Source organism: Pelophylax lessonae (genome assembly GCF_965119305.1).
Source record: "Pelophylax lessonae genome assembly, chromosome: 2".
Classification (NCBI taxonomy): domain Eukaryota; kingdom Metazoa; phylum Chordata; class Amphibia; order Anura; family Ranidae; genus Pelophylax; species Pelophylax lessonae.
Genome location: NC_138769.1, coordinates 741,728,424 through 741,756,091, shown reverse-complemented (window position 1 = coordinate 741,756,091; position 27,668 = coordinate 741,728,424). Strand labels below are relative to the sequence as shown.

The 27,668-nt window shown below is 48.5% G+C and overlaps 1 protein-coding gene across 4 annotated transcripts in view; it reads left to right on the top strand.

Annotated features, from left to right (window-relative positions):
* The window catches only part of LOC309545762 (uncharacterized protein), a 74,741-nt gene extending 63,787 nt beyond the window's left edge, over positions 1-10,954 (top strand). For 2 of the 4 annotated variants that reach the window (XM_082245115.1, XM_082245114.1), the window contains exons 10-11: positions 3,115-3,235; positions 10,310-10,954. In XM_082245115.1, the coding sequence (XP_082101241.1) occupies positions 3,115-3,235; positions 10,310-10,947 (759 nt within the window). In that variant the 3' untranslated portion in view covers positions 10,948-10,954. Of the gene's footprint in view, positions 1-3,114; positions 3,242-10,309 lie in introns of all 4 variants that reach the window. The other 2 variants (XM_082245113.1, XM_082245112.1) reach the window with 1 other exon arrangement.
* Positions 10,955-27,668: the final 16,714 nt, after the last annotated feature.

Here is a 27,668-nt window from a genome sequence, read left to right as displayed (position 1 = left end):
CCAGTGCAGCCTATCGGTGTCCACCAGTGCAGCCTATCGGTGTCCACCAGTGCAGCCTATCGGTGTCCACCAGTGCAGCCTATCGGTGTCCACCAGTGCAGCCTATCGGTGTCCACCAGTGCAGCCTATCGGTGTCCACCAGTGCAGCCTATCGGTGTCCACCAGTGCAGCCTATCGGTGTCCACCAGTGCAGCCTATCGGTGTCCACCAGTGCAGCCTATCGGTGTCCACCAGTGCAGCCTATCGGTGTCCACCAGTGCAGCCTATCGGTGTCCACCAGTGCAGCCTATCGGTGTCCACCAGTGCAGCCTATCGGTGTCCACCAGTGCAGCCTATCGGTGTCCACCAGTGCAGCCTATCGGTGTCCACCAGTGCAGCCTATCGGTGTCCACCAGTGCAGCCTATCAGGGCCCATCAGTACAGCCCCATCAGCGCACATCAATGAAGGAGAAAAATTACCTGTTTGCAAAATTTTATAACAAATTATAAAAACACTTTTCATTTTTTTTTTCAAAATTTTCGGTCTTATTTTGTGCAGCAAAAAATAACCCCAGTAGTGATTAAATACCACCAAAAGAAAGCTGTATTGGTTTGAATTTTTTTTTTATTTGGGTACAGTGTTGCATGACCGCGCAATTGTCATTCAAAGTGTGACCGCGCTGAAAGCTGAGACTTGGCCTGGGCAGGAAGGGGGGTTTAAGTGCCAAGTGGTTGTAAAGGCAGAAGGTTTTTTATCCTAATGCATTCTATGTAGTAAGATAAAAAGCCTTCTGTGTGCAGCCCCCCCCATAATACTTACCTGAGGTTCCTCTAGCTCCAGCGATGCTGTAGGAATGTCTCGGACTCCCCTCCTCATTGGCTGAGACAGTAGCGCCGCGCCATTGGCTCCTGCTGCTGTCAATCAAAGTCAGTCAGCCAATGAATAGAAAGGGGGCAAGGCGGGGCAACATCGCTGTGTCTAAATAGACAGGGAGCTGTGACTTGGCTCAGGTGCCCCCCATAGCAATCTGCTTGCTGTGGGGGCACCCAAGAGGAGGGAGGGGCCAGGAGAGCCGAAGAGGGACCAGAGAAGAGGAGGATCCGGGCCACTCGGTTTAAAACCAACTGCACAGCGCAGGTAAGTATAACATGGTGATTTTTAATTAAAAAAAAAAAAACTAACATTTACAATCCCTTTAACTGACAGTTGTGCGACATTGTATCCAAATAAAATTTTTGTCCCTTTTTTCCCAAAAATGAGGCTTTCTTTTGGTGGTATCTGATCCCCTCTGCGTTTATTTTATGCGCTAAAAACCAAAAAAAAATAAATTTCGATAATTTTGGAAAAAGAATAAATGTTTTTTTTTTCCTTTTCGGCCATAAAACATATCCAATAAAAAAATTTAAAAAATCTAATTTCTTCAAATTTAGGCTATGTATTCTGCTACGTTTTTGGTTTAAAAAAAAAAAAAAAAAATTCCCTATAAGCGTATATTGATTGGTTTGCACAAACATTATCGCAACTACAAACTATGGAGTATATTTATTTTTTCTACTAGTAATAGCGACCTATAGCTTGACTGCGATATTGCTGTGGACAAATCTGGAAAAAAAAATGTAAAAAGAAATAAATTTCAATAAATTTACAATAATATGTATTACGCTACATATTTTTTGTTTAAAAAAAAAAAAAGAATTACAATAAGCTTATACTGATTGGTTTGCACAAAAGTTATAGCGTCTACGAACTATAGGATAATATACTATTATATACTACTATATTATTTATTTTCTCTACTAGTAATCAGCTACCTATAGCTTGACTGCGATATTGCAGCAGAGAAATCTGGAAAAATTAAAAAAATCAAATTTCTTCAAAAATTTAGGTTAACCACTTAAGCCCCAGAGGATCTGGCTACTCAAAGACCAGGCCCTATTTTGCAATTCGGCACTGCGTGAATTTAACGGACAATTGCGCGGTCGTGCGACGCTGTACCCAACTGAAATTGGTGTCCTTTTTTTCCCACAAACAGAGTTTTCTTTTGGTGGTATTTGATCACGTCTGCGATTTTCATTTTTTGCTCTATAAACAAAAAAAGAGCAACAATTTTGAAAAAATAACAATATTTTTCATATTTTTTTTTATATGAAATTCTCCCCCCCAAAAAAAAAAATTAAAAAATCAAATTTTTTTAACATTTCAGGCCAATATGTTTTCTGCTACAAATCTTTGGTAAAAAAAATAAGTGGATTTTGATTGGTTTGTGCAAAAGTTATTGCGTTTACTAACTATGGGAAAGATTTTTGTCATTTTTATTGTTTTTTTTTTTTAACTAGTAATGGCGGCGATGTGCTATTTTTTTTTTTTTTTTGCGGGACTGCGACATTGCGGCGGACACATCGGACCCCTGACTGACATTGCTGACACTTTTGGGGGGTACCAGTGACATTACTACAGTAATCAGTGCTATAAATATGCACTGTCACTGTAAAAATGACACTGGCAGGGAAGGGGTTAACTTTATTAGTGATCAAGGGGTTAAATGTGTCCTTAGGGGCGTGGCTTGTGATGTAACCACAGAGACATACGATCCTGTGGGATCGTATGATCTCTGCAGTTACATCAGGGAGAATGACAGGCGGCTTTGTTTACATCAGCCGCCTGCCTTTCTCCCTCTCCAGCGGGAGATCGCGAGTGACCGGCGGACATCAGAGCCGCCGGTCACTCGTGGGGTGATGTCAGGGAACGAGCCGGGGCGGGAGAGCGCCTCCGATGGCGCGCGCTTGCCCCGACGTCGCGCACTCGCCCCCTAGAGGCTCGTGGGCGAGTGACGTACCGGTACGTCACTTTGCCCAGGAGGGGCTGACCGCCGCAGTATATGTACTTGCAGCGGTCGGCAAGTGGTTAATATGTATTATGCTATATATTTTTGTTAAAAAAAAAAAATCCCAATAAGCTTATACTTGATTGGTTTGCACAAAACTTAATAGCGTCTATGAACTATAGGATATATGCTGGAATTTTTATTTATTTTTTTTCTACTAATAATGCGACCAGCATGTCTCAGTATGGTGACATTGTTGCAGCAGTTGTCGTCCTGTGCTCTGCCATCTAAGTGTCCATGTATGTTTTAGGCGCCGGTGTCGTTTGATGACGTGGCGGTGTGTTTCTCAGAAGAGTGGAAGGATCTGGAGGAGTGGCAGAAGGAGTTGTATCGGAATATGCTGAAGGACAGCGCCGACTCCCTCCTATTGGGTAAGGGTTTCTCTTCTGCTCTGAACTCTCCAAATGACCGATCCTCTTAGACTTAGTGGCATACAGTGACAAAGTGCAAGGGAAATAAGAGATTTTTTTTTTATATGTTATGTAATTGGTTCTAAAGTCAGAAGGTTTTTCATCTTAATGCATTAACCACTTAAGCCCCGGAGGATTTGGCTGCTCAAAGACCAGGCCCTATTTTGCGATTCGGCGCTGCGTGACTTTAACGGACAATTGCGCGGTCGGGCGACACTGTACCCAAATGCAATTGACGTCCTTTTTTTCCCACAAACAGAGCTTTCTTTTGGTGGTATTTGATCACCTGTGTGATTTTTACTTCATGCGCTATAAACAAAAAAAGAGCGACAATTTTGGAAAAATAACAATGTTTCAAATTTTTTTTATATGAAATTTAAAAAAAAAATGTAAAAATCAAATTTTTTTTAACATTTTAGGCCAATTTGTTTTCTGCTACATATTTTTGGTAACAAAAATCGCAATAAGCGTATTTTGATTGGTTTGCGCAAAAGTTATTGCGTTTACTAACTACAGGAAAGATTTGTCATTTTTATTGTTTTTTTTTTTAACGAGTAATGGTGGCGATGTGCTATTTTTTTTTTTTTTTTGTGGGACTGCGACATTGCGGCGGACAGATCGGACCCCTGACTGACATTTTTGACACTTTTGGGGTTACCAGTGACATTACTACAGTAATCAGTGCTATAAATATGCACTGTTACTGTAAAAGTGACACTGGCAGTGAAGATTAACTTTATTGGTGATCAAGGGGTTAAGTGTGTCCCTAGGGGAGTGACTCTGTCAGGGGGCGTGGCTTGCTAGATCATAACAGAGACATACGATCCTACATAGCAGGATCACATAGCCTCTGTCATGATATAAGGGAGAATACATTTTCCCATCATCATCCGTCTGCCTTTCTCCCTCTCCTGCGGGAGATCACGAGTGACCGGCGGACATCGGAGCCGACAGTCACACGCGCTGGGGTGTCAGGGAACGAGCGGGGGGCGGGGGGAGTGCTCGCCCCCTAGAGGCTCGTGGGCGAGTGACGTACGTCACTTTGCCCAGGAGGGGCTGACTGCCGCAGTATATAGTCATGCGGCGGTCGGCAAGTGGTTAAAATAAAAAAAAAAAAAACCTTCTTTGTGCAGGACGGGGCCCTGCCTCGTTGACGGGACGGGGCCCTGCCTCGTTGACGGGACGGGGTCCTGCCTCGTTGACGGGACGGGGCCCTGCCTCGTTGACATAGGCAGAGCCCTATCCTATGTGTGTTCCGGACGATCAGAGGGTGTCGGCAGTAATCTATTGGCTGACACCCGCTGATTGACATCTGCTATGTAAAATCACAGCAGAGCCAGTGTGCATTGCGCGTGTGCGACCCCCTACCCAGACGTGCCAGATCACATACTAGGTACGTGATTTGGCGCAGGAGAGCCGCCTTGCTACCGTATATCTAGGTTATACGGTTGGCAAGTGGATCATTGTAGGGGTTGTCGTAGACCTCCAGTGACTGGGTACCATCAACCAACCTGCTGGGAGTAAGAATCCCGTTATGAATTGCTGCACGTGATTCCGGTAGTAATTGGGCTTTTCATATACCTCATAGGGACTCCTAGAGATGGTGAGGCAGATGGATGTATGATTATAGAGTCTCCCATGTTTTGTGGCTCCCATGCCTCCTAGACGGCTAGTAAAAGTCTGTGTAGGTACCTCTTCTGGTGCTTGTGCTTGCATAAAACCTCCAGGCTCATTTTTTGTTTTCTAAAATGTCCACTAGGCAGTAATTAAAAATATAATAAAAAGCAGAGCAGCATTGACTGCACAACCTTTAATCTAGAGCGGTTCTTATACTGTACCTCTTATTTGCTGCTAGATATTCTCCTCCTTCCCTGTTCAATAACACCTAGAGTCCCTCAACATGATACAACTCAAGTGCAGTACATGGTGGCCTTGCTTCCTGATCACATTCTTCACTCCGTATACATATATATACACAGTATATCCATGCAGAGAGTAGCGCTGATGTTATCAGGCCATGTTTTCTGCATCATCCATCACTGCTCACAGCTGGAAAAAGAAAAACCAAAGACAAGGAGGACCCAGCATCACATGACCGATCCAAAAGGCATCTAAAAAAGACGAGTGGGGGGAAAAAAGCATAAAATAATGCCAGGAAGGGGAGAGCGAATGAAGGAGGGTTTAAATTGATTGTAAAGCTTCAGAGATATTTTTTTTTCTAATAAACTAACAAAGATGTTCCACTTCCCTCCTCTATGTAGTTGGTTTTACACAGAGCAGACCCGATCCTCCTCTTCTTGGGTCCCCCGCCAGCGCTTCTGGCGCCTCCTCTTCTCGGGTCCCCGCCAGCGCTTCTGGCGCCGCCTCTTCTCGGGTCCCCCGCCAGCGTTTCTGGATCCTCCTTCTTGGGTCCCCCGCCAGCTCTTCTGGTGCCTCCTCTTCTTGGGTCCCCCGCCAGCGCTTCTGGCGCCTCCTCTTCTCGGGTCCCCCGCCAGCGCTTCTGGCGCCTCCTCTTCTCGGGTCCCCCGCCAGCGCTTCTGGTGCCTCCTCTTCACGGGTCCCCCGCCAGCTCTTCTGGTGCCTCCTCTTCTCGGGTCCCCCGCCAGCGCTTCTGGCGCCTCCTCTTCTCGGGTCCCCGCCAGCGCTTCTGGCGCCGCCTCTTCTCGGGTCCCCCGCCAGCGTTTCTGGATCCTCCTTCTTGGGTCCCCCGCCAGCTCTTCTGGTGCCTCCTCTTCTTGGGTCCCCCGCCAGCGCTTCTGGCGCCTCCTCTTCTCGGGTCCCCCGCCAGCGCTTCTGGCGCCTCCTCTTCTCGGGTCCCCCGCCAGCGCTTCTGGTGCCTCCTCTTCACGGGTCCCCCGCCAGCTCTTCTGGTGCCTCCTCTTCTCGGGTCCCCCGCCAGCGCTTCTGGCGCCTCCTCTTCTCGGGTTCCCTGCCAGCGCTTTTGGCGCCTCCTCTTCTCGGGTCCCCCGCCAGCGCTTCTGGCGCCTCCTCTTCTCGGGTCCCCCGCCAGCGCCTCTGGCGCCTTCTCTTCTCGGGTCCCCCGCCAGCGCTTCTGGCGCCCCCTCTTCTCGGGTCCCCCGCCAGCGCTTCTGGCGCCTCCTCTTCTTGGTCATCCGCCAGCGCTTCTGGCGCCTCCTCTTCTTGGGTCCCCGCCAGCGCTTCTGGCGCCCCCTCTTCTCGGGTCCCCCGCCAGCGCTTCTGGCGCCTCCTCTTCTCGGGTCCCCTGCCAGCGCTTCTAGGGCCTCCTCTTCTCAGGTCCCCTGCCAGCGCTTCTAGGGCCTCCTCTTCTCAATTCCCCCCGCCAGCGCTTCTGGCCCCTCCTCTTCTCAAGTCCCCCCGCCAGCGCTTCTGGCCCCTCCTCTTCTCGGGTCCCCCGCCAGCTCTTCTGGCTCCCCCTCTTCTCGGGTCCCCCGCCATCGCTTCTGGCTCCTCCTCTTCTCAAGTCCCCCCGCCAGCGCTTCTGGCGCCGCCTCTTCTCGGGTCCCCCGCCAGCGCCTCTGGCGCCTCCTCTTCTCGGGTCCCCCGCCAGCGCCTCTGGCGCCTCCTCTTCTCGGGTCCCCCGCCAGCGCTTCTGGTGCCTCCTCTTCTCGGGTCCCCCGCCAGCGCTTCTGGTGCCTCTTCTTCTCGGGTCCCCTGCCAGCGCTTCTGGTCCCTCCTCTTTTTGGGTCCCCTACCAGCGCTTCTGGCCCCTCCTCTTCTCGGGTCCTCTGCCAGCACTTCTGGCCCCTCCTCTTCTTGGGTCCCCCGCCAACGCTTCTGGCTCCTCCTCTTCTCGGGGTCCCCCGCCAGCGCTTCTGGCACCTCCTCTTCTCTGGTCCCCCGCCAGCGCTTCTGGCATCGCCTCTTCTCGGGTTCCCCGCCAGCGCTTCTGGCGCCTCCTCTTCTCGGGTTCCCCGCCAGCGCTTCTGGCGCCTCCTCTTCTCGGGTCCCCCGCCAGCGCTTCTGGCGCCCCCTCTTCTCGGGGTCCCCCGCCAGCGCTTCTGGCACCCCCTCTTCTCGGGTCCCCCGCCAGCGCTTCTGGCGCCTCCTCTTCTCGGGTCCCCTGCCAGCGCTTCTAGGGCCTCCTCTTCTCAATTCCCCCCGCCAGCGCTTCTGGCCCCTCCTCTTCTCGGGTCCCCCCGCCAGCGCTTCTGGCCCCTCCTCTTCTCGGGTCCCCCCGCCAGCGCTTCTGGCCCCTCCTCTTCTCGGGTCCCCCCGCCAGCGCTTCTGGCCCCTCCTCTTCTCGGGTCCCCCGCCAGCTCTTCTGGCTCCCCCTCTTCTCGGGTCCCCCGCCATCGCTTCTGGCTCCTCCTCTTCTCAAGTCCCCCCGCCAGCGCTTCTGGCGCCGCCTCTTCTCGGGTCCCCCGCCAGCGCCTCTGGCGCCGCCTCTTCTCCGGTCCCCCGCCAGCGCTTCTGGCACCGCCTCTTCTCGGGTTCCCCGCCAGCGCTTCTGGCGCCTCCTCTTCTCGGGTCCCCCGCCAGCGCTTCTGGCGCCCCCTCTTCTCGGGTCCCCCGCCAGCGCTTCTGGCGCCTCCTCTTCTCGGGTCCCCTGCCAGCGCTTCTGGCGCCGCCTCTTCTCCGGTTCCCCGCCAGCGCTTCTGGCGCCTCCTCTTCTCAATTCCCCCCCGCCAGCGCTTCTGGCCCCTCCTTTTCTCGGGTCCCCCGCCAGAGCTTCTTTCTACTGCTCTTCTCGTGTCCCCTGCCAGCGCTTCTGGCTCCTCCTCTCGGGTCCCCCGCCAGCGCTTCCGGTTCCTCTGCCAGCGCTTCTGGCTCCTCCTCTTCTCGGGTCCTCCGCCTGCGCTTTTGGCTCCTCCTCTTCTCGGTTCCCCCGCCTGCGCTTCTGGCTCCTCCTCTGGTCCACTGCCTACGCTTCTGGCTCCTCCTCTTCTCGGGTACCCCGCCAGCGCTTCTGGCTCCCCCTCTTCTACATTGCGGCGGACAGATCAGACCCCTAACTGACATTTTTGACACTTTTGGGGGGACCAGTGACATTACTACAGTAATCAGTGCTAAAAATATGCACTGTCACTGTAATAATGACAACTGGCAGTCAAGGGGTTAACCCAGTGGTGATCAAAGGGTTAAATATGTCCCTAGGGGGTGTTTTTTCGAACTGTGGGGGGGGGGTGGGCTTTCTGCATGAACACAGAAATCGGTGTTCCTCAATAAGAGGATCCTTGTCTTCATAACTGACAGAACAGCGGTCTGCCGTGTTTACAACGGCAGACCGCCGTTCTGTCTCCACGAGGAGCGATCGCGGGTGACCCGTGGCAATCACGGCCGCCAGACCCGCTGATCAGCTTCCCCTGTGGCAAATGGGCGCGCGCGCCCCTGCTAGCAGTTATGCGAAGCGACGTCAAGTTACGTCGTTTCGCGGGACAGAGCCAACCTGACGCAATAAAACTGCGACCGGCGGTCATTAAATGGTTAAATAACAAACATGGTATACTTCCCTCCTCTGTGCAGTTGGTTTTGAACAGAGCAGCTTGGATCCTCCTCTTCTTGGGTCCCTCTTTGCTGCTCCTGGCCCCTCCCTCCTGCCAAGTGCCCCCCCGCCCCCCCCAGCGAGCAGCTTTCTATAATGGCACCCAAGACGAGCTGGATAGATGCCCAGAGCTGCTGTCCGGCCCTGATTGGCTAAGTGACTTTGACAGCCATGAGAGCCAATGGTGCTGTGGCTGTGTCTCCGCCAATCAGGAGGGAGAGTCCCGGACATCACTGGATAGAGATGGGGCTCAGATAAGTATTAGGTAGTACTGGGGAGGCAGCTGCACACAGAAGATTAATGCATAGAATGCATCTTCTGCCTTTTACAACCACTTTAAATTTGTAATGGAAATGAAAGGGAGGGATAGGTGGCGCTGCCTGAGAAAAGCTACACTTGTATTATGTGTAAAAAGTATATGTAAGTGATGTGCATACAATGCATTAATATCATTTCAAAATTAAAGTGCTCTTAGTGCAAATAAAGGGCAAAAAAGTCAATAAGCAATATATCTCGTGAATATATGGCAGAACGTGATGTCATATGGGAAGTGCTGTCAGTGCAAAGGAATATAAAAACACAACCTATAAAATATAAATTATACATTGATCCCAAAAAATGTCAAAAGTCCATATAAAGTGACAAGTGTGAAAACCAGTGCAAATAAACGACAGTCTCTGGTGATAAACTGTGAGAGTGGGTCCACTCGTGGCCCCCCCCCTTTTCCAGGTCCGCATTCACCAGCAGATGAAACCCCTGCAGGGGTCACAAGCACCAACCATAAAGCGGTATATCTCCTCGTCCACCTTAATGCACCAGATCACGGGGGGCAGAAGATGAAACCCCTACAGGGATCACAGACATGAACTAAACGGCGATATATCTGCTTTTCAACTTCAATCCGCCGATTCACAGTGCGCTCCCGTCAACAGGTTTATAAGGGTGAAAATAGGCATCACATAGCGTTATTCCATACATGATATTTTTATCAAATACAAGTACACTTGCAAAACGAACAGAGGTTAAAAGCCTTAAATTCAGAATTGTCTGTTCCGTGCGCTGTATCCGAAACGGGATGCGTTCAACGCGTTTCATCATTCTGACGTCATCCGGTGCAGCACCTGCTTCGGATGATGTCATTCTGACGAAACTCGTAGAGCATCATCACGTCACTTCCAGTCCGTGGGAAGCATCACTTTCTGAATAGAACCCAGTCAGAATGGAAATCTGCCTTGTTTACATAGGCAGATCGCAGTTCTGTGTCTCTGCCTGACGGCGGGTGCCGGAGGACTCCGGGTCCCTGGCACCCACTGTGTGTTTTTTCAGCAGAGGTGAGCCACCGGCCTGCACGCATGCCCCATACCCAGAAGTGCAGGATCACATATACATATACACGCGTGTGTGTGTGTGTGTGTGTGTATGTGTGATCTGGTGCTCCCCCCTGTAGCGATAAAACTGCTATAGGGCTGTCCAGGAAGTGGTTAGGATATGTGCTGCCATATGACTGTAGATGAGTCTTGGTGAAAAATTCTAAAATCTGAGTATCTGATTCTGTTTCTTCTTTTACCCAGCAGGTGAAGTGTGGATTAATAAAAATGGGAAGGAAATGGCTCCAGAGAGGCCCCCCGGAGAGCTGGCGTTATCTTTGGACTCTAAAGATCACATCCCTCTTAGCGGCGAGTTCCGGTCTGAGATGAACCCTGCCGGTGTTTTGCAAGAAGCCAGAGACTTCTCCGTGCAGACCGTTCAGGGTGCGGAGCCTCATACCTCCACTGACCCTCTCCGTGGGTTCCGACACAGCCTGCCCTTCATAGACCATCGCAGAGCCCCGCGGGAGAAGCTCTTCTCCTGTAACGAGTGCGAGAAGAGATTCGCACGAAGCTCAGACTTGCTGAAACATCAACGCAGCCACCAGGCCGGCGAAAAGCCGAACCTGTGCAACGAATGTGGCAAAGTCTTCCGTCGCCGAACGGCCTTAATCATCCACAAGCGCATTCATACGGGGGAGCGGCCTTACAAGTGCAAACAGTGCGGCAAATGCTTTGTTCAGCGACAGCACCTCACCACCCACGTCAAAACGCACACAGGGGAGCGGCCTTACCCTTGCAACGAGTGCGGCAAGAGTTACCGCTGGAGGTCCGAGCTCCTCAAACACCAGAAGGTCCATGGTGATGTGCTGGGGCCATCAGTGGCGTATACGCAAGGATGAGATGTGACGTGTTGATATGAAGGGAGATGGACGATAGTGGGAGACAGCTCAGACGTGTGTGCATTGTGCTCACACACGGCTACAATAAAGGAGGGCCCCAGACATGGCATGGGCACCTCAGTGGGAGACAGGAGACCGATCACCTCAGTCTGACCATTTATGGTCTGGTTTTTAGGACCCATTTTAATTAGGTATTACTTGAGCGAACTAACAGGTAGACCGTGCTTCAGCCATCCCAGGAGCTATTATTCTAGATAAACACGAGGCCAAATGCACAGTCCTTGGCATATCAAGTGTGATAATGACAGCTGATGGGCTATGGGTTGTGTTCAGGTTTTGGTGTAAGGACAATCTCTACTATGTTTTCCGATGATTGGCTCTCTTGCCAAATCCTGACTACATGCTGGCTTCCTGTCATCGGCAGATATCAGTGTCTACAGTGACAACGTTGTGAGCCATTTACAGCCCCTGGTATGGTGCGTGCAGTAGCTGAGATCTGTTCGGGCAACGCGTTTCAAAGCTTGATCACTGCTAGAGTTTATCTGTGACAGCCTGTTCTGGGGATGTCAACACTTTAAGAAGGAAGCTCTCATTTTCCCCTTGAATGGACCCAGGGGTGTGAGCAACACTCTGAGAAGGAAGCTGTCGCTGCCCCTGGAATGGACCCAGCGTGTGATTAACACTGAGAAGGAAGCTCTCTCTACCCCTGGAGTGTACCCAGCATGTGAGGAATACTCTGAGAAGGAAGGTCTCTCTACCCCTAGAATGGACCCAGCCTGTGAGGAACACTCTGAAAAGGAAGCTCTTGCTGCCCCTGGAATGTATCCAGCGTGTGAGGAACACTCTAAAAAGGAAGCTCTCGCTGCCCCTGGAATGGACGCACACTTCTCTGGCCTCTGAGGTGTCACGTATCTGGCACATTTTACGCATTCGGACAGCTGCTCTAGACTTCTCCCTGGTTCTGCACTTTGGGCGTCTGATGGACCCTCATATTACCAAGAATTGGTGCTGTTACCCCCCCCCCTCCTCCCTGTGATGATCAGACTCTAAACCTCCTCCCAACAGATAATGTGTTTCCGGAGCATACCAATGCTCCACCTTGTGAGTGGGCAGGATATGTCCGTCTGTCTGTCAGGTGCAATATGAGGTCACCACAGTGTGATTCACAGTTTTATTCCCCCCCCTCCCAATTTGCCTGGTGTGCTTGTCTATTTCCATAGACAGATTCGGGGTATGTGCATAAGAGGTGTTAGGTCTCAAATGACCAATGTCCAGTCCTAGTGTCTGGATTGCTTCAGTGAGGCTGTCCCCATACAACCAGGCACCTGTTGTAAATCTATAGAAGGATGTCGCATCAATGGTGATTGAGTCCTAAGTGATCTTTTATTGAGTAAAAGTGCAAACTAGTTTTGTGTGTTCACAAACTCCCCCCTTCATCAGGCCTCAAGCAATATGTAGCTTCAGCAATGCTGAGGGTAGTGCGTAGTTGATGTGAGATCTATAAATACTTTTAAACTTTTTTGGGTACAGCAATTGTTGAAGTTACAGAATACTCAAGCCCTGATGAAGGGAACACTTGAAACGCGTTGATGCTTTTGTTCTAATAATGAGGTGCCATTACTGCTTTCTATAAAGCTTTATTTCCAGAGAGGCTGCAACCTGCAATAAGCTATACTTATCCCATGGGATAAAATTTGTATATAGGTTTTATTACCAGTTTAGCTCTTTTATCATGGTTGTTTAATTAGGCTGAAAAGTTAAAGGAGAAGTACGGGGAGAGCTCGTTTGGCTGTACTTCTCCCGTGGATCACATGGGTGCCGTTTGTTCTGCACTCCTGTGACCCGGTTTCAGCATCACAGCGAGTCCAGGCTGGGGAAAGATCACAACCATATGGTCGGGATCCACCCAGAAGCCTGGCCGGCACCCGGCTCAGCCTCTCAGTGATCTGTCGAGAGCCCCTCCCACCCCCCTCCACAGCCCAGTGCTCCAATGAGCACTGGAGGGGAGAGCAGAGAGCCCGACAGTCATGGCTCTCTGCTCACAGAATACTGATAACTGAGCGATCAGCGGTGTTTGATCGCTCATTTCTCACTGCAGAGGTACAGGGGAAAGATGCAGCATAGGATTGATACTGCACCCACCTTGGTGAATATAAATGTTTTTTTTTTTTTTTTTTTTAAAGTCTATACTTCTCTTTCAATAATCATGTCCATCGAGGTCAATATGAAGAAACCCTATCTCACCTAGAGCCCAACAGCTGGCATTAAACCCGGCAATTTGAGCAATCAAACTTGCAATCGCAATTGAAGACATCTAAAGTGGCTTTGGTTGATCCAAGGTGATTTTGTTCAACTACAAGCAGACAGGATCAGAATTATCGGGACCAAACTAGGCTTACCGTGTTTCCCTGAAAATAAGACCTATCTCTGTTTTCTATGATGGCTGCAATATAAGCCCTGCCTTGAAAATAAGCCCTAGTTAAAATCCTTGTAAAATTATGTAATCCACGCTGTAAAAGGATTATATAATGTCCAGTGTGTGCCTTTATGTAACATGATTGTAGAATATACCTTATTTACTATGCTCTTGGGCGCTCATGTGACCCGCCAGAGCTCTCCTCCTACTCCTGGCTAACGCCAGGGGCCCCTCCCTCTGCAGTGCTTGGAGTGGGGCTGACATCAGTCGGGATCTCGGCCCCTCCCTCTGCAGTGCTCGGAGCGAGGCTGACATTAGCCGGGATCTCAGGCCCCTCCCTCTGCAGTGCTTGGAGCGAGGCTGACATCATTGGTGTCAGTGGGAGGAATAGTGCCCGTCATTGGTATCAGTGGGAGGAATAGTGTCCCATCATTGGTATCAGTGGGAGGAATAGTGTCCCATCATTGGTATCAGTGGGAGGAATAGTGTCCCATCATTGGTATCAGTGGGAGGAATAATGCCCCATCATTGGTGTCAGTGGGAGGAATAGTACCCCATCATTGGTGTCAGTGGGAGGAATAGTGCCCCGTCATTGGTGTCAGTGGGAGGAATAGTGCCCCATCATTGGTATCAGTGGGTGGAATAGTGCCCCGTCATTGGTGTCAGGGGGAGGAATAGTGCCCCGTCATTGGTATCAGTGGGAGGAATAGTGCCCCGTCGTTTATCAGTGGGAGGAATAGTGCCCCGTCGTTGGTATCGGTGGGAGGAATAGTGCCCCATCGTTGGTATCGGTGGGAGGAATAGTGCCCCATCGTTGGTGTCGGCGGGAGGAATAGTGCCCCATCGTTGGTGTCGGCGGGAGGAATAGTGCCCCATCGTTGGTGTCAGCGGGAGGAATAGTGCCCCATCGTTGGTGTCAGCGGGAGGAATAGTGCCTCATTGTTCGTGTCAGCGGAAGGAATAGTGCCCCATCGTTGGTGTCGGCGGGAGGAATAGTGCCCCATCGTTGGTGTCAGCGTCCTTGGAAGATGTGCAGCTGGGTGGAGTGGAAGGGAAGGAACCGGTCATACTGTACTGTATAACATACCACAAGATTTTGGTGCATATTCATGCCATGTGGGGTTTGTTTCCTCCAGTGGTAGGTGGTCCTTATGGCTGTAGAAGCTAGATCTTCATGTGCTGACATGCTAACTCAATTCTGTACTGTGAGCCCAGGCCAGAGTGAAGATTCAACCCCAAATGGTGTGCTGGACTCGCAGGAATTGGAGTGATGCCGGTCATTATTCGAACCCAGCGCCAAATCTGCAGCATGCATGGTAGATCAATCTCCTGCTGAGCTTTCCCTGTACAACGCAGCCCACCCATACCTCTATGGGTCTTGCACCATGAGATGCAAAGGTGGAAATGCCTAAGCTCTGACTTGGGAGAAAGGTCACTATTTACATCTTGCATGCCTTGGGGTTGGTGACACCTATGGAGTGCAGAGAAGGATATGGACCATCATTTTGTGGACACCTGACCATCACACTTGCATAAGCTCATTGGACATAACTGAACTCCATAATTCGGTTTTGGAATGATGTCTCCAGGGAAGGGTACTGTTAATACTGCAACATTTAAAGACATTGTAGACAATCATGCTCTTCCAGCCTTGTGGTTAACAGTTTGGTGAAGACACTTTTCTGTTCCAGCATGACTGTGCCCCCATGTACAAAGCCAGCTCCCTAAAGACATGGTGTGACCAGGTTGATGTGGCGGAACTTGAGTGGCCTTTAGAGTCCGGACCTCAACACTACTAAACACCTTTGTGATGAATTGCAATGCTGATCAAGAGCCACGTCTTCACATCCAGCATCAGTAACTGACTTCACAAATACTCTTTTGGCTGAGAGTTTATAGCCTTCTGCACTACCAACTTTGTGGCAACAATTGCGACATGGTCTTTTTCTGTCTCATTATGACTGTGCCCCTGTGTATAAAGCCAGCTCTGCATAGACATGGTGTGACCAGTTTGTGCAGGACAATCGAGGTCCTCCACACCAGAGCTCTGACCACAACCCTACCGAGCACCTTGGGGGTGAGTTAGCATGACCTTTGTGAGTCAGGTCTTCTCATCCAACATCAGTACCTGACCTTACAAATGCTTCTTTGGATGAGGTGTTCTAGCTTTCCCCTGCACTACCAACTTTGTACAAAGTCATGCTGAAACTGAAAAGGACCTTCTCAAAATTACCGCAAAGGCAGCTCCATAAAGACAAGGTGTGACCAGTTTGGTGTGGAGGAACTCAAGTGTCCTGCATATAGCCCTGACCTCAACCTACTGAGCACCTTTGAGATGAATTGGAACAGCATTGATGAGTCAGGGCTGCTCATCCAACATTAGTACCTGACCTTACTAATGGGCACACATTCCCACAGACACTCTCCTAAATGTTGTGGAAAGTCTTCCCAGACGAGTGACCAAGAGGCCTAAAAGTAGACAACTCCATATTAATGGCCTGGGGAAGGGGGCAACTTTGTAATGGCCATGGTCTTGGCATAAATGTCCAATAAGCTCATATAGGTGTGATGGGTGGAGGAACTTGAGGGTCCTGCACAGACCTCTGACCTCAACCTTACTGACCACCTTCATTTGAACGTTGATTGTGATCCAGGTCTTCTCATCCAACACCAATACCTGACCTCATAAATGGGAACAAATTCCTACAGGCACTCTAAAATCTTGTGGAAAACCTTCCAAGAGGCTAATATAGCCAAAATGTAGACCACTCAATGTCTTAGGGAAGGGGGGGGGGGCAACTCTGTAATGACAATGGTTTGGGCATAGATGACCAAACAAGCTCATATAGGCGTGATGGGTGGGTCCAGCTCAAAGCTCCGTTCTCAGCCCTACTGAACACCGTCATTGGAACGTTGATTGTGATTTGAGTCTTCTCATCCAACGCAAGTACCTGACCTCATTAATGGGCACAAATTTCCACAGACACCCTCCAAAATCTCATGGAAAGCCTTCCTAGAAAAGTGACCAAGAGGCCAATATAGGCAAAAAGTGGGCAACTCCACATTAATGGCTTTGGAAAGGGGGAGGTGAGGGGGGAAACTTTTGTAATGGCTAAGGTTTTGGCATAGATTTCCCAACAAGCTCATTTTGGTGTGATGGGTGGATGAGCTTGAGGATCCAGCACTGAGCCCATTGACCTCAACCCTACTGAACACCTTCATTAGAACGTTGATTGTGAGCCAAGTCTTCTTATTCAACATCATTACCTGACTTCACAAATGGGCCCAAATTCCCACAGACACCCTCCAAAGTTTTGTGGAAAGCTTTCCTAGAAGAGTAGAGGATCTTATAGCCACAAAGGGGACAACTCCGTATTAATGTCCATGTCCAGTAAGCGCATATAGGTATTGTCAGGTGTCACCTTGGACTTATCCATAATGTCTGGTAGCCAGGGCCAGAATTAGACTTACAAAGCTCTCTCAGTACAGACCTCATTCTATGTCCACGTCCCGTGTGGTAAATGCAGATTGCAGCCTCTCTGGTTTGTTGGCAGGTATAGAGCATATCTTCTATCACACAGGAAGGATTGTCGTATCCTAATAATAATTACGAACAAATGCCCTCTTTGTCTACCCTGATCTCACCCCGTTTTAAATGACCTTCGAATTTTACCAACATCTAAATGGAAGTCGTCTTTGTTCTGTCTGTGAATTGTCTGTAAAGCGATCTGTGCTGAACTGTTGGTCCCGACTTTTATTTCATGCGCGTCTGTATAAAGAGTCCTCTAGACGGTTGTATGATGAACATTGAGTGATTGAAGGCTGCTGTAGTGTGTGGTAACCTGTAGCGATCCTGAAATTTTAAACATTTAAGACACGATTACTACATGAAGGCTTGATCACATGAGCTTTAGTCTCTGAAGAGCGATCTATGTTCAAAATGCTTTTGAGATAGAGCGATGCGGAGGCGTTGTACAGCCTGCTGTGACCCTTTTATCAACACACTATCGTGTTGCAACTGTAGAAAGATGATCCGCACATCGGTAGTTGCTCTTAAAAAAAATCTTCATCTTTATTCAGGAACCACAGAACACAACAACTGCTGATAAGATCAGTTGACGTGTTTCAGCCTAGAAGGCCTTAGTCATAACTGAGTTATGACTAAGGCCTTCTAGGCTGAAATGCGTCAACTGATCTTATCAGAAGTTGTGTTCTGTGGTTCCTGAATAAAGATGAAGATTTTTTAAGAGCAACTACGGGTGTGTGGATTATCTTTCTACATATGTACTCAGTTAACGGCTGTGGATCGGGCACCCGGGAGCTCTTTTGTTGGTGAGCTGTATCGGTATTAGCACTGCTCCTTCTGTTTGCATCGTGCTGCAACTACATGCAGAGCGGACGCATTCACTACAGGGAATAAACGTGCGGCTCAGGGTTTTATTACTACAACTTCATCTGAATGAGGCCTAAGAGTGGACTGCATGACGCTGACTGCTCTCTTTAACCCCTTGCTGCGGCCCACCTGCCCTTTAAGCGAGTGTTGGAGGCGACTTCCTATGTGTGTGAATGACTGTCGCAGAAATCACATAATTGGTAGCCCATCCTGCTGGTTCATGATCAGTGAGTGGGAGCTGTTGGTGACAGCTTGGTCAGTGTGCTGGGATCTCAACATAGAACCTCAACCCCCCCAATGGACAAGTGTGGCAGCCGGGTGTTAGTCTGGGTTCACATAGGAGAGATCCGGGAAACTGAATGTGATTCGGATTGAAATTGCACCACATTCCTGTTCAAATCACATGCGATTCTTTGCAGTGTGGTTTAAGGCCATTAATTTTGTATGGGCTCAAATCGCACCGCATGAAAATGCTGCAGTCATCTTTTTTTCCTTTTTTTTTTTTTTTTTACTCTGTGGCGATCTGAATGCATTGGTATTCACACCCATCCGATCCAATTCTGGTGTTTGCACTGCATTTTGTGAACTCTTTTGGGGGTGTGGTTAATTTAAAATTGACCCCTGCAGCAGATCGCATGAATGTGGTGCGGGAAAGGGGCAGGATTAATTTCCCGCACTGCGCATATATGAACCGAGGCTTAGTCTGCTTTCACACTGCAGTTTGTTCACAGCGGGCGGTGCCCCCAGTTTCCCATAGACTTCTGTGCCCTGCATTTTTGGCGCGTTTTCTGAAAGCGCAGCAAAGATACAGCATGCAGGACTTTTGCTGCGCCAAACCAATACTCCACTCCTGCGCTTGAAGGTGGGCCTCACGCAAAGAGGCTCTCAGGGCTTAGATGCTAGTCATTCAGGATAGCACTTGCCTTGCTGCCCTTCCAAAACTGGGGATGTCCGGATAAGCTAGGAACAAGAAAAAGCAGAGGGCGCACCGGTCTAGCGCATTACCTCAAAATAAAACGGCTTTATTAAAAGTGCAAATTCATACTCGCAAACAAAGATAACATAAAGGCATATCAACAAAAGTGTTGCAGCATCTGGATTGTCGCATCAAAGTAATGAAGTCCTTGCAGTGACTGGCTAATGTGTTTCAAGGACCTGCCTCTTCCTCAGCCTCGAGAGGCTTCCTCAAGGTGGCTCTGAGGAAGAGGCAGGTCCTCGAAACATGTCCTTTCAGCAACTGGCTAACGTGTTTCGAGGACCTGCCTTTTCCTCAGAGCCACCTTGAGGAAGCCTCTCGAGGCTCTGAGGAAGAGGCAGGTCCTTGAAACACATTAGCCAGTCACTGCAAGGACTTCATTACTGTGATGCGGCAACCCAGATGCTGCAACAATATTGTTGATATGCCTTTGTTATCTTCGTTTGCGAGTATGAATTTGCACTTTTAACCACTTCAGCCCCAGAAGGTTTTACCCCCCTAATGACCAGGCCATTTTTTGCAATTCGGCACTGCGTTACTTTAACTGACAATTGCGTGGTCGTGTGACGCTGTACCCAAAAACAATTGATGTCCTTTTTTCCCACAAACAGAGCTTTCTTTTGGTGCTATTTGATCACCTGTGCGATTTTTAGATTTTGCACTATAAACAAAAAAAGAGCGACAATTTTGAAAAAAAAAAAAAAAACACCAATATTTTTTACTTTCTGCTATAAAACATTCCCAATAATAAAAAAAAAAAACATTTTTTTTCAATTTAGGCCAATTTGTATTCTGCTACATATTTTTGGAAAAAAAAAAAAATCCAAAAAGCGTATTTTAATTGTTTGTGATATCGCGTTTACAAACTACGGGATAGATTTTTGGACTTTTTTTTTTTTTTTAAGTAATGGCGGCGATCAGCGATTTTTTTAGTGGGACTGCGACATTGGCGGCGGACAGATCGGACTCCTAACTGGCATCTTTGACACTTTTGGGGGGACCAGTGACATTACTACAGTAATCAGTGCTAAAAATATGCACTGTCACTGTAATAATGACACTGGCAGGGAAGGGGTTAATACTGGGGCTGATCAAGGGGTTAAGTATGCTCCTAAATGTGCTTGCTAACTGTGGGGGGGAGCTCTGTGAAAGGCACACAGAGATAGGCGTTTCAGCTTAGCTGTGACACACGATCTCACTGTGCCTGTCTGACAGGAGAGCCGCCTGCTTTGTGTACATACCAGGGGGCTCTCCTGTCAGTTTCCCCCAAACATCACAGGAGGCCAAGGGTGATCGAGCCCACTTCTTCCGCGGTCTGGCTGCTGCTGTGTCTAATCACAGCAGAAGCCTGGCTCCGGCAGCGCACGCGTGCCGCCGAGTCCACGTAAATTTGCATGGGGCGGGCAGCAAGTGGTTAATAAAGCCATTTTATTTTGAGGTAATGCGCTAGGCTGTGTTTTCTTGTTCCTAGGACTTTTGCTGCGCTTTCAGAAAATACCCCAAAATCGCAGGATATATTAGAAGTCTATGCGAAACTGCGGAATACGTTGTGCTGCGCCCAAACTGCAGCACAGCAGTGTGAAAGCCTTAGGAGCCACCTGCCCTGCTGCCACCTTACACAGTCAGCAAGGGGTTAACTGGAATACGTGTGCCTCTCTGAAACTAGTTTCCGATTCCTGACTCTGGGACTAAGCTTTGTCAGCTGCCATTTTCCTACGCTGCGGCACTGCATTGAACGGGGGGTGTAAAGTAGGGATCGACTGATTATCGGCAAAGCCGATCTGCTCTTTCCCCGATATATCTGAATCGGCCACCAAGGTGACCGATATTGCCGATATTTCGGGAAAGTGCTTGTACCGGAGTGATTCCTCCAGTTAGAGGGATCACCCCGGTACCGGCGTCCATAGCCGATGGTCGGCTGACTTGTAATAACAACCGATGCGGCTGAGAAGCTGCTTGGCTGTCATTACAAGGAGCAGGAGGGGACGTCCATCCCAACCCTCCTGCCGCCTTCCGCGGCTCGCCCGAGTCTTCCGCCCCACCGGGAGACCCGTCAACCAGCCTGCACGGCCGCCGAAGACCCGATCAAAGCCATATTCGGGTCTCCATGTAAATACCCGGAAGTGATCTCATGACATTACTTCCGGGTACTCGGCGCCAGATTCAAAAAGATGGCAGCATTCAAAACAGCCAAAGTTGGTGTTTTGAATGCTTTTAAGTGCAGAGGAGTGGTTTGGGGTCTTTTAGACCCCCAGATCCCTCCACAAGAGTACCTGTCAAAGAAAAAAAATTAATAAATACATTTTAAATGTACAAAAAATATCGTCCGATACCGATACGCTATTACCAAAATATCGGTATCGGCAATGAAAACACGATATCTGTCGATCACTAGTATAAAGGATAGAGCTTAGCCGGGTCAGACTTGGTTCAGGGCGGCACATGAAGGGGTGTAGTCTGCTAGTGCAGGTAACAGACCTATAAGTGGTATCTGTTCTTAGTCCCTACTTTTAGGGCCTATTCACAACACGTGTGGTAGAACGGCACGAGGCAGTGACTCCAGGGATACGCGATCACTCCAGCGTTCGAAAACTATATACATCCGAAAAGGTATCAACTGCACTGAATTTAACGCTTTATTGATCTTCAGATTAGGGAATCCCGACTAGAAAAACACACAGGAGGGCAACTTTAAAGTGAGTTCCACCCAAAAGTGGAAGCAGCGCTTATCTGCTTCCTCCATTCCCTCCTTCAGTGCAACATTTGGCACCTTTAAGGGTGGAGGGGGCGAACAGAAGCAAAAAGAGGTACCCGCCCCCACTTCAGTGAGACCCCGCCACACCAAGGTCCCTCAGAAGTTCGGCCCCCCCTCTTCCTCCAATGCTGGGCCAGTTAGAAAATGCAGCGCGCTTCGCACATGCGCAGTAGGGAACCAGCTGTGAAGATGAAAGGCCTCACTGCCTGGTTTCCCTTACCACAAATGGTGGCGGCAGCACCGGAGAGCCAATCCGAAAATCGGCTGGGGTGCCGACAATGTGCGATCCCTGGACAGGTAAGTGTCCTAATATTAAAAGTCAGCAGCTACAGGATTTATAGCTGCTGACTTTTAATTTTTTTGCGTGGGGGGGGGGGGGGTGGGAAGGCGGAACTCTGCTTTAAAGGATAAGTTCACCTTTGGGAACATGTTTAACATGCTACAGCCGCTGTCCGATTTCCCCCCTCCGTGACAGCAGTATGAGAACAAGTTCCCCATATTTAGCTGTCGGTTTTTGGAAACAGTGCAGGGCTCTGCCTTGCCCATTCACACAGTTCTGTGTATGAATAAACTACAAGTCCCGACAACCTTTGTGGCCGTCAGCCATGGCGGCGCTGGGGAGCAGCTTGGTAGTTCATTGATTCTTCCTGCCACAGCTCTAAAAAATTAAAGGAACACTTAGAAAACACATCAAATCTCAATGGGGAAAAATATCATGCTGGATATCTATACTGGTATGGACTGGGTAATGTGTAAGGATCTGTACTGGTATGGACTGGGTAATGTGTTAGGATCTATACTGGTATGGACTGGGTAATGTGTTAGGATCTATACTGGTATGGACTTGGTAATTTGTTAGGATCTATACTGGTATGGACTGGGTAATGTGTTTGGGATCGATACTGGCATGGTTGGGTAATGTGTTAGGATCTATACTGGTATGGACTGGGTAATGCGTTTGGGATCGATATTGGCATGGACTGGGTAATGTGTTTAGGATCTATACTGGTATGGAACTTGGTAATGTGTTAGGAATGAAAGGATGCCACAGAATGGAAGACACCCCGAAAATCAAAGTGAAAAAATGATGCAGCAGGTGAGTCCATTTTGCTGAAATGTCATTGCAGGACCTCAGAATGGTCCTCAGTAGTTTGTATGGCCCCCATGTGCTATGTATGCATGGCTGACAACGCCGGGGCATGCTCTTAATGAAACGACGGATGGTGACCTGGGGTATTTCCTCCCAGATCTGGACCAGGGCATCACTGAGCTCCTGAACAGACTGAGGTGCAACCTGGCGGTGTCGGATGGACCGAAACATAATGTCCCAGAGGAGTTCTATTGGATTTAGATCAGGCGAGTGTGGGGGCCATTCAATGGTATCAATTCCTTCATCCTCCAGGAACTGGCTGCATACTCTCGCCACATGAGGCCGGGCATTGTTGTGCACCAGGAGGAACCCAGGACCCACTGCACCAGTGTAGGGTCTGACAATGGGTCCAAAGATTTCATCCCGATACCTAATGGCAGTCAGGGTGCCGATGTCTAGCCCATGGATCAGGAACCTATGGTTCGCGAGCCAGATGTGGCTCTTTTGATGGCTGCATCTGGCTCGCAGACAAATCTTTAATAAAAAAAATATTAACGTTAAAAATATGAAACATTCTCATGTATTTCAATCCATTCATTTCCTACCGCTCATGTTCATGGTTGCAGGGGTCTGGAGCCAATCACAGCTGTTGTCCGGGACAAGACTACATTTTTATTGGATAATTTGTAATGTACACAGGTCGTTGTGAGGTCAGGAAGTAAACTTCCCTCCTTTTTAACCACTTTAGCCCCGGAGAATTTGGCTGCTCAAAGACGAGGGCCTATTTTGCGATTCTGCACTGCGTGACTTTAACTGACAATTGCGCGGTCGTGCGATGCTGTACCCAAATAAAATTGACGTCCTTTTTTTCCCACAAATAGAACTTTCTTTTGGAGTTATTTGATCACCTGTGCGATTTTTACTTTTTGCACTATAAACAAAAAAAGAGCGACAATTTTGAAAAAATATTTTCACATTTTTTTATATGAAATTCTCAAAATAAAATGTAAAAATCAAAATTTTTTAACATTTTAGGCCAAGTATCGTACTTTTCAGCAAGAATGGACAGAGGAATTCGGCCTTTGTGGAGAGAGCAGGTCATGCAGTGTGTCTAATATGCAATGACAAAATTGCATCAATGAAACGGTCAAATATAAAGCGGCACTTCGACACACTCCATACTACATTTGCATTGAAATATCCTGCGGGGGACAGCAGGAAGAAAGCATGTCAAGAGCTACTGTGCAGAGTGCAAGCTAGTCAGCAGCAACTCCGTGTTTGGACCCAACAAGGTGACTGGAATTCGGCTAGCTTTGCTGGTGCTTTAGCAATTGTGAGAAACGGAAAGCCATTCATAGATGGAAAGTATGCCAAAACATTCATGCTTGATGTTGCCAATGAACTTTTTGAGGACTTTTCAGATAAGGACAAAATAATCAAACAAATAAAAGACATACCTCTTTCGGCAAGAACTGTTCACGATCGTACCATCATGATGGCAAATCAAATTGAGGCAACACAAGTGAAGGACATAAATGCAGCACCGTTCTTTTCTCTCGCTTTGGAGACGTAAGCCATTTATCCCAGTTCAGCGTGATTGCAAGGTATGCTGTCGGTGACACACTACGCGAGGAAAGTCTTGCTGTTTTGCTATGAAATGGACAACGAGAGGGGAGGATTTATTCAAGTCTTTCACTGAGTTCGCTAAAGAAAAAAATCTACCGATGGATAAACTTGTTTCAGTGTGTACTGATGGTGCTCCGTGCATGGTGGGTAAAAACAGAGGATTCATAGCGCTTCTTCATGAACATGAAAAGAGACCCATCCTAAGTTTTCACTGCATCCCACATCAGGAGGCGCTTTGTGCTCAGTTGTGTGGCGAGCAGCTTGGTGAGGCGATGTCGCTGGTCACTCAGGTGTTCAACTTTATCGTTGCCCGAGCTTTAACCACTTGCCGAGTACATATACTATGGCGGTCAGTCCCTCCTGGGCAAAGTGACGTATTGGTACGTCGCTCGCCCATGAGCCTCTAGGGGGCGAGTGCGTGCCGCCGGAGGCGCGCTCACGCCCCTGCTCGTTCACCGACATCCCCACGCGAGTGACCGGCGGACATCGGATCTCCCACTGGAGAGGGAGAAAGGCAGGCGGCTGATGTAAACAAAGCCGCCTGTCATTCTTCCTGATGTAACTGCAGAGATCATACAATCCTGCTATGTAGCATCGTATGTCTGTGTACATATCACAAGCCACGCCCCCCCCCCAGTTAGAAGCACGCCCCTAGGGACACACTTAACCCCTTGATCACTAATAAAGTTAACCCCTTCCCTGCCAGTGTCATTAGTACAGTGACAGTGCATAGTTATAGCACTGATTACTGTAGTAATGTCACTGGTACCCCCAAAAGTGTCAAAAATGTCAGTCAGGGGTCCGATCTGTCCGCCGCAATGTTGCAGTCCCGCAAAAAAAATTGCAGATCGCCGCCATTAGTAGTTAAAAAAAACAATAAAAATTACATAAATCTTTCCCGTAGTTAGTAAACGCAATAACTTTTGCGCAAACCAATCGAAATACGCTTATTGCGATTTTTTTTTTTTTTTTTAACCAAAAATATGTAGCAGAAAACAAATTGTCCTAAAATGTTAAAAAAAATTTGATTTTTACATTTTTTTTTGAGAATTTCATATAAAAAAATTTGAAAAATATTATTTTTTTCAAAATTGTGGCTCTTTTTTTGTTTATAGCGCAAAAAGTAAAAATCGCACAGCTGATCAAATACCACCAAAAGAAAGCTCTGTTTGTGGGAAAAAAAGGCCGTCAATTTAATTTGGGTACAGCGTCGCACGACCGCACAATTGTCCGTTAAAGTCACGCAGTGCCGAATCGCAAAATAGGCCCTGGTCTTTGAGCAGCCAAATCCTCCGGGGCTTAAGTGGTAAATGATCGCCAGTTTAAAACACTGCTAGATGAAGTTGGGAATAATTATCCTGGTGTGCTTCTGCCCAGCAATGTGAGCTGGTTGTCATGAGGGAAGGTGCTCAGCCGTTTTCGCAGCTTCTCTGAGCGAAATCCGGGCTTTTCTTGAAATGAAAATCATTGAGCATCCTGAGTTAGCGAACACTGAGTGGCTCCTGAAGTTCTACTATCTCGTGGACATGACTGAACATCTGATCCAGCTCAATGTGAAAATGCAAGGCGTTGGAAATACAGTCTTATCCCTTCAACAAGCAGTGTTTGCATTTGAAAACAAGCTAGAACTCTTCATTGCCGCCATTGAAACAGGTCGTTTACTACACTTTGAAAAACTGTGAGAGTTTAACCACTTCCCGACCGCTCACGTTGCTGCTACTGCAGCAGAGCGGCTCGGCTGGGTGTGCCGACGTAGACCTACGTCGCCAGATACCTCCCTCTCTTTAGACACAGCGGGAGTCGGGCCAGGGGAGGAGAGACAGTGATCACCGCCGCTCTTCCCCAATTGTCGTGGAAAGACTGAGGAAATCCACCCGCTTGTGTAAACAAAGCAGACGGATCTTCTCTGTGACAGACAGGGACAGATTACAGGATTCACCTTAGCTGAACCTGCAATCTGTGTCTGTGTCACACAACCCCCTTCCCCCTACACACGTCAGTAAGCATGAGGCACACATTTAACCCCTTGATCACCAACAGTGTTAACCCCTTCCCTGCCAGTGTCATTATTACAGAGACAGTGCATATTTTTAGCACTGATTACATTAGTAATCTCACTGGTCCCCCCAAAAGTGTCAAAAATGTCAGTTAGGGGTCCGATCTGTCCACCGCACTGTCGCAGTCCCGCAAAAAAATCACAGATCGCCGCCATTACTAGTAAAAAAAAATTGAAACAATAAAAATGACAAATCTTTCCTGTAGTTAGTAAACGCGATAACTTTTGCGCAAACCAATCAAAATCCGCTTATTGTGATTTTTTTTTTTACCAAAAATATGTAGCAGAAAACAAATTGGCCTAAAATGCTAAATTTTGATTTGTACATTTTTTTTTTTGGGAATGTTATATATCAGAATGTGAAAAATATTGTTTTTTTTTTTCAAAATTGTTACTCTTTTTTTCAAAAATTAAAAATCGCACAGGTGATCAAATACCACCAAAAGAAAGCTCTATTTGTGGGTGGGGGGGGGGAGAACATAAATTTAATTTCGGTACAGCGTCGCACGACCGCGCAATTGTCCGATAAGGTAAAGCAGTGCTGAATCGCAAAATATGGCCTGGTCAGGAATGGGGTAAAATCTTCCGGTCTTAACCACTTAAGCCCCGGAAGATTTTACCCCCATTCCGACCAGGGGGTATTTTGCGATTCGGCACTGCGTGACTTTAACGGACAATTGCGTGGTCGTGCGACGCTGTACCTAAACAAATTTCTCTATCGCTCATTGACAGACGTAGTCTTCTTGATTCTCAAGAGCTGGGTTATGTTGTCTCCGCAGGAGTAGGACTAGGCAGAAAGACAAAACGTTCTGGCTCCACCTTAGGGGCAGTCCCTGAGGGTATATCCTCCCTCTCTCTGCTACAGGGAATCAGTTTTTTTCTGTCTAGTCAGGAGTAAGGACCTAAGTTCCTTGCTGGGATCTTTTGGGTCCTGGCAAGATTTTTTCTTAAAAAAGAAGATTTTTTTTAGGCAGTTTTTCTCCAGTGTTTTTCCTGTGAGATCTTCAAGCAAATACGCCGGACTGGGCGACACTAGTGGTCACCCCAGCCGGCCTACGAGCGCGCGCAGACCATTGCATTGCGCTTGGTCGGCCGCGACACATTCAAGTAAGTATGCGGGGCCGGGCGACGGGCTGGATGTTGAGATCCAGTGGTCACCCCGGTTTCTGCCTACGAGCGCGTGCAGACCAGAGCTCCGCGCTGGGTCGGCCGCGACGGAGTCCCATTGGAGGGACTGACCTTGCGAGTTAAAAGTCTCGCTTGGATGCCAGGAACCAGAGAGTCGAGGCGTCCGGAGTGGTCCACAACCCCCCACCCCGGTGGAAAGGGTATTGTGAAGAGAGGGTGCCTGTCGGTTCGGTATGGTGAGTAAACGTTCCCTTTTTTCCTCGTTATGAGGCAGTATGAAT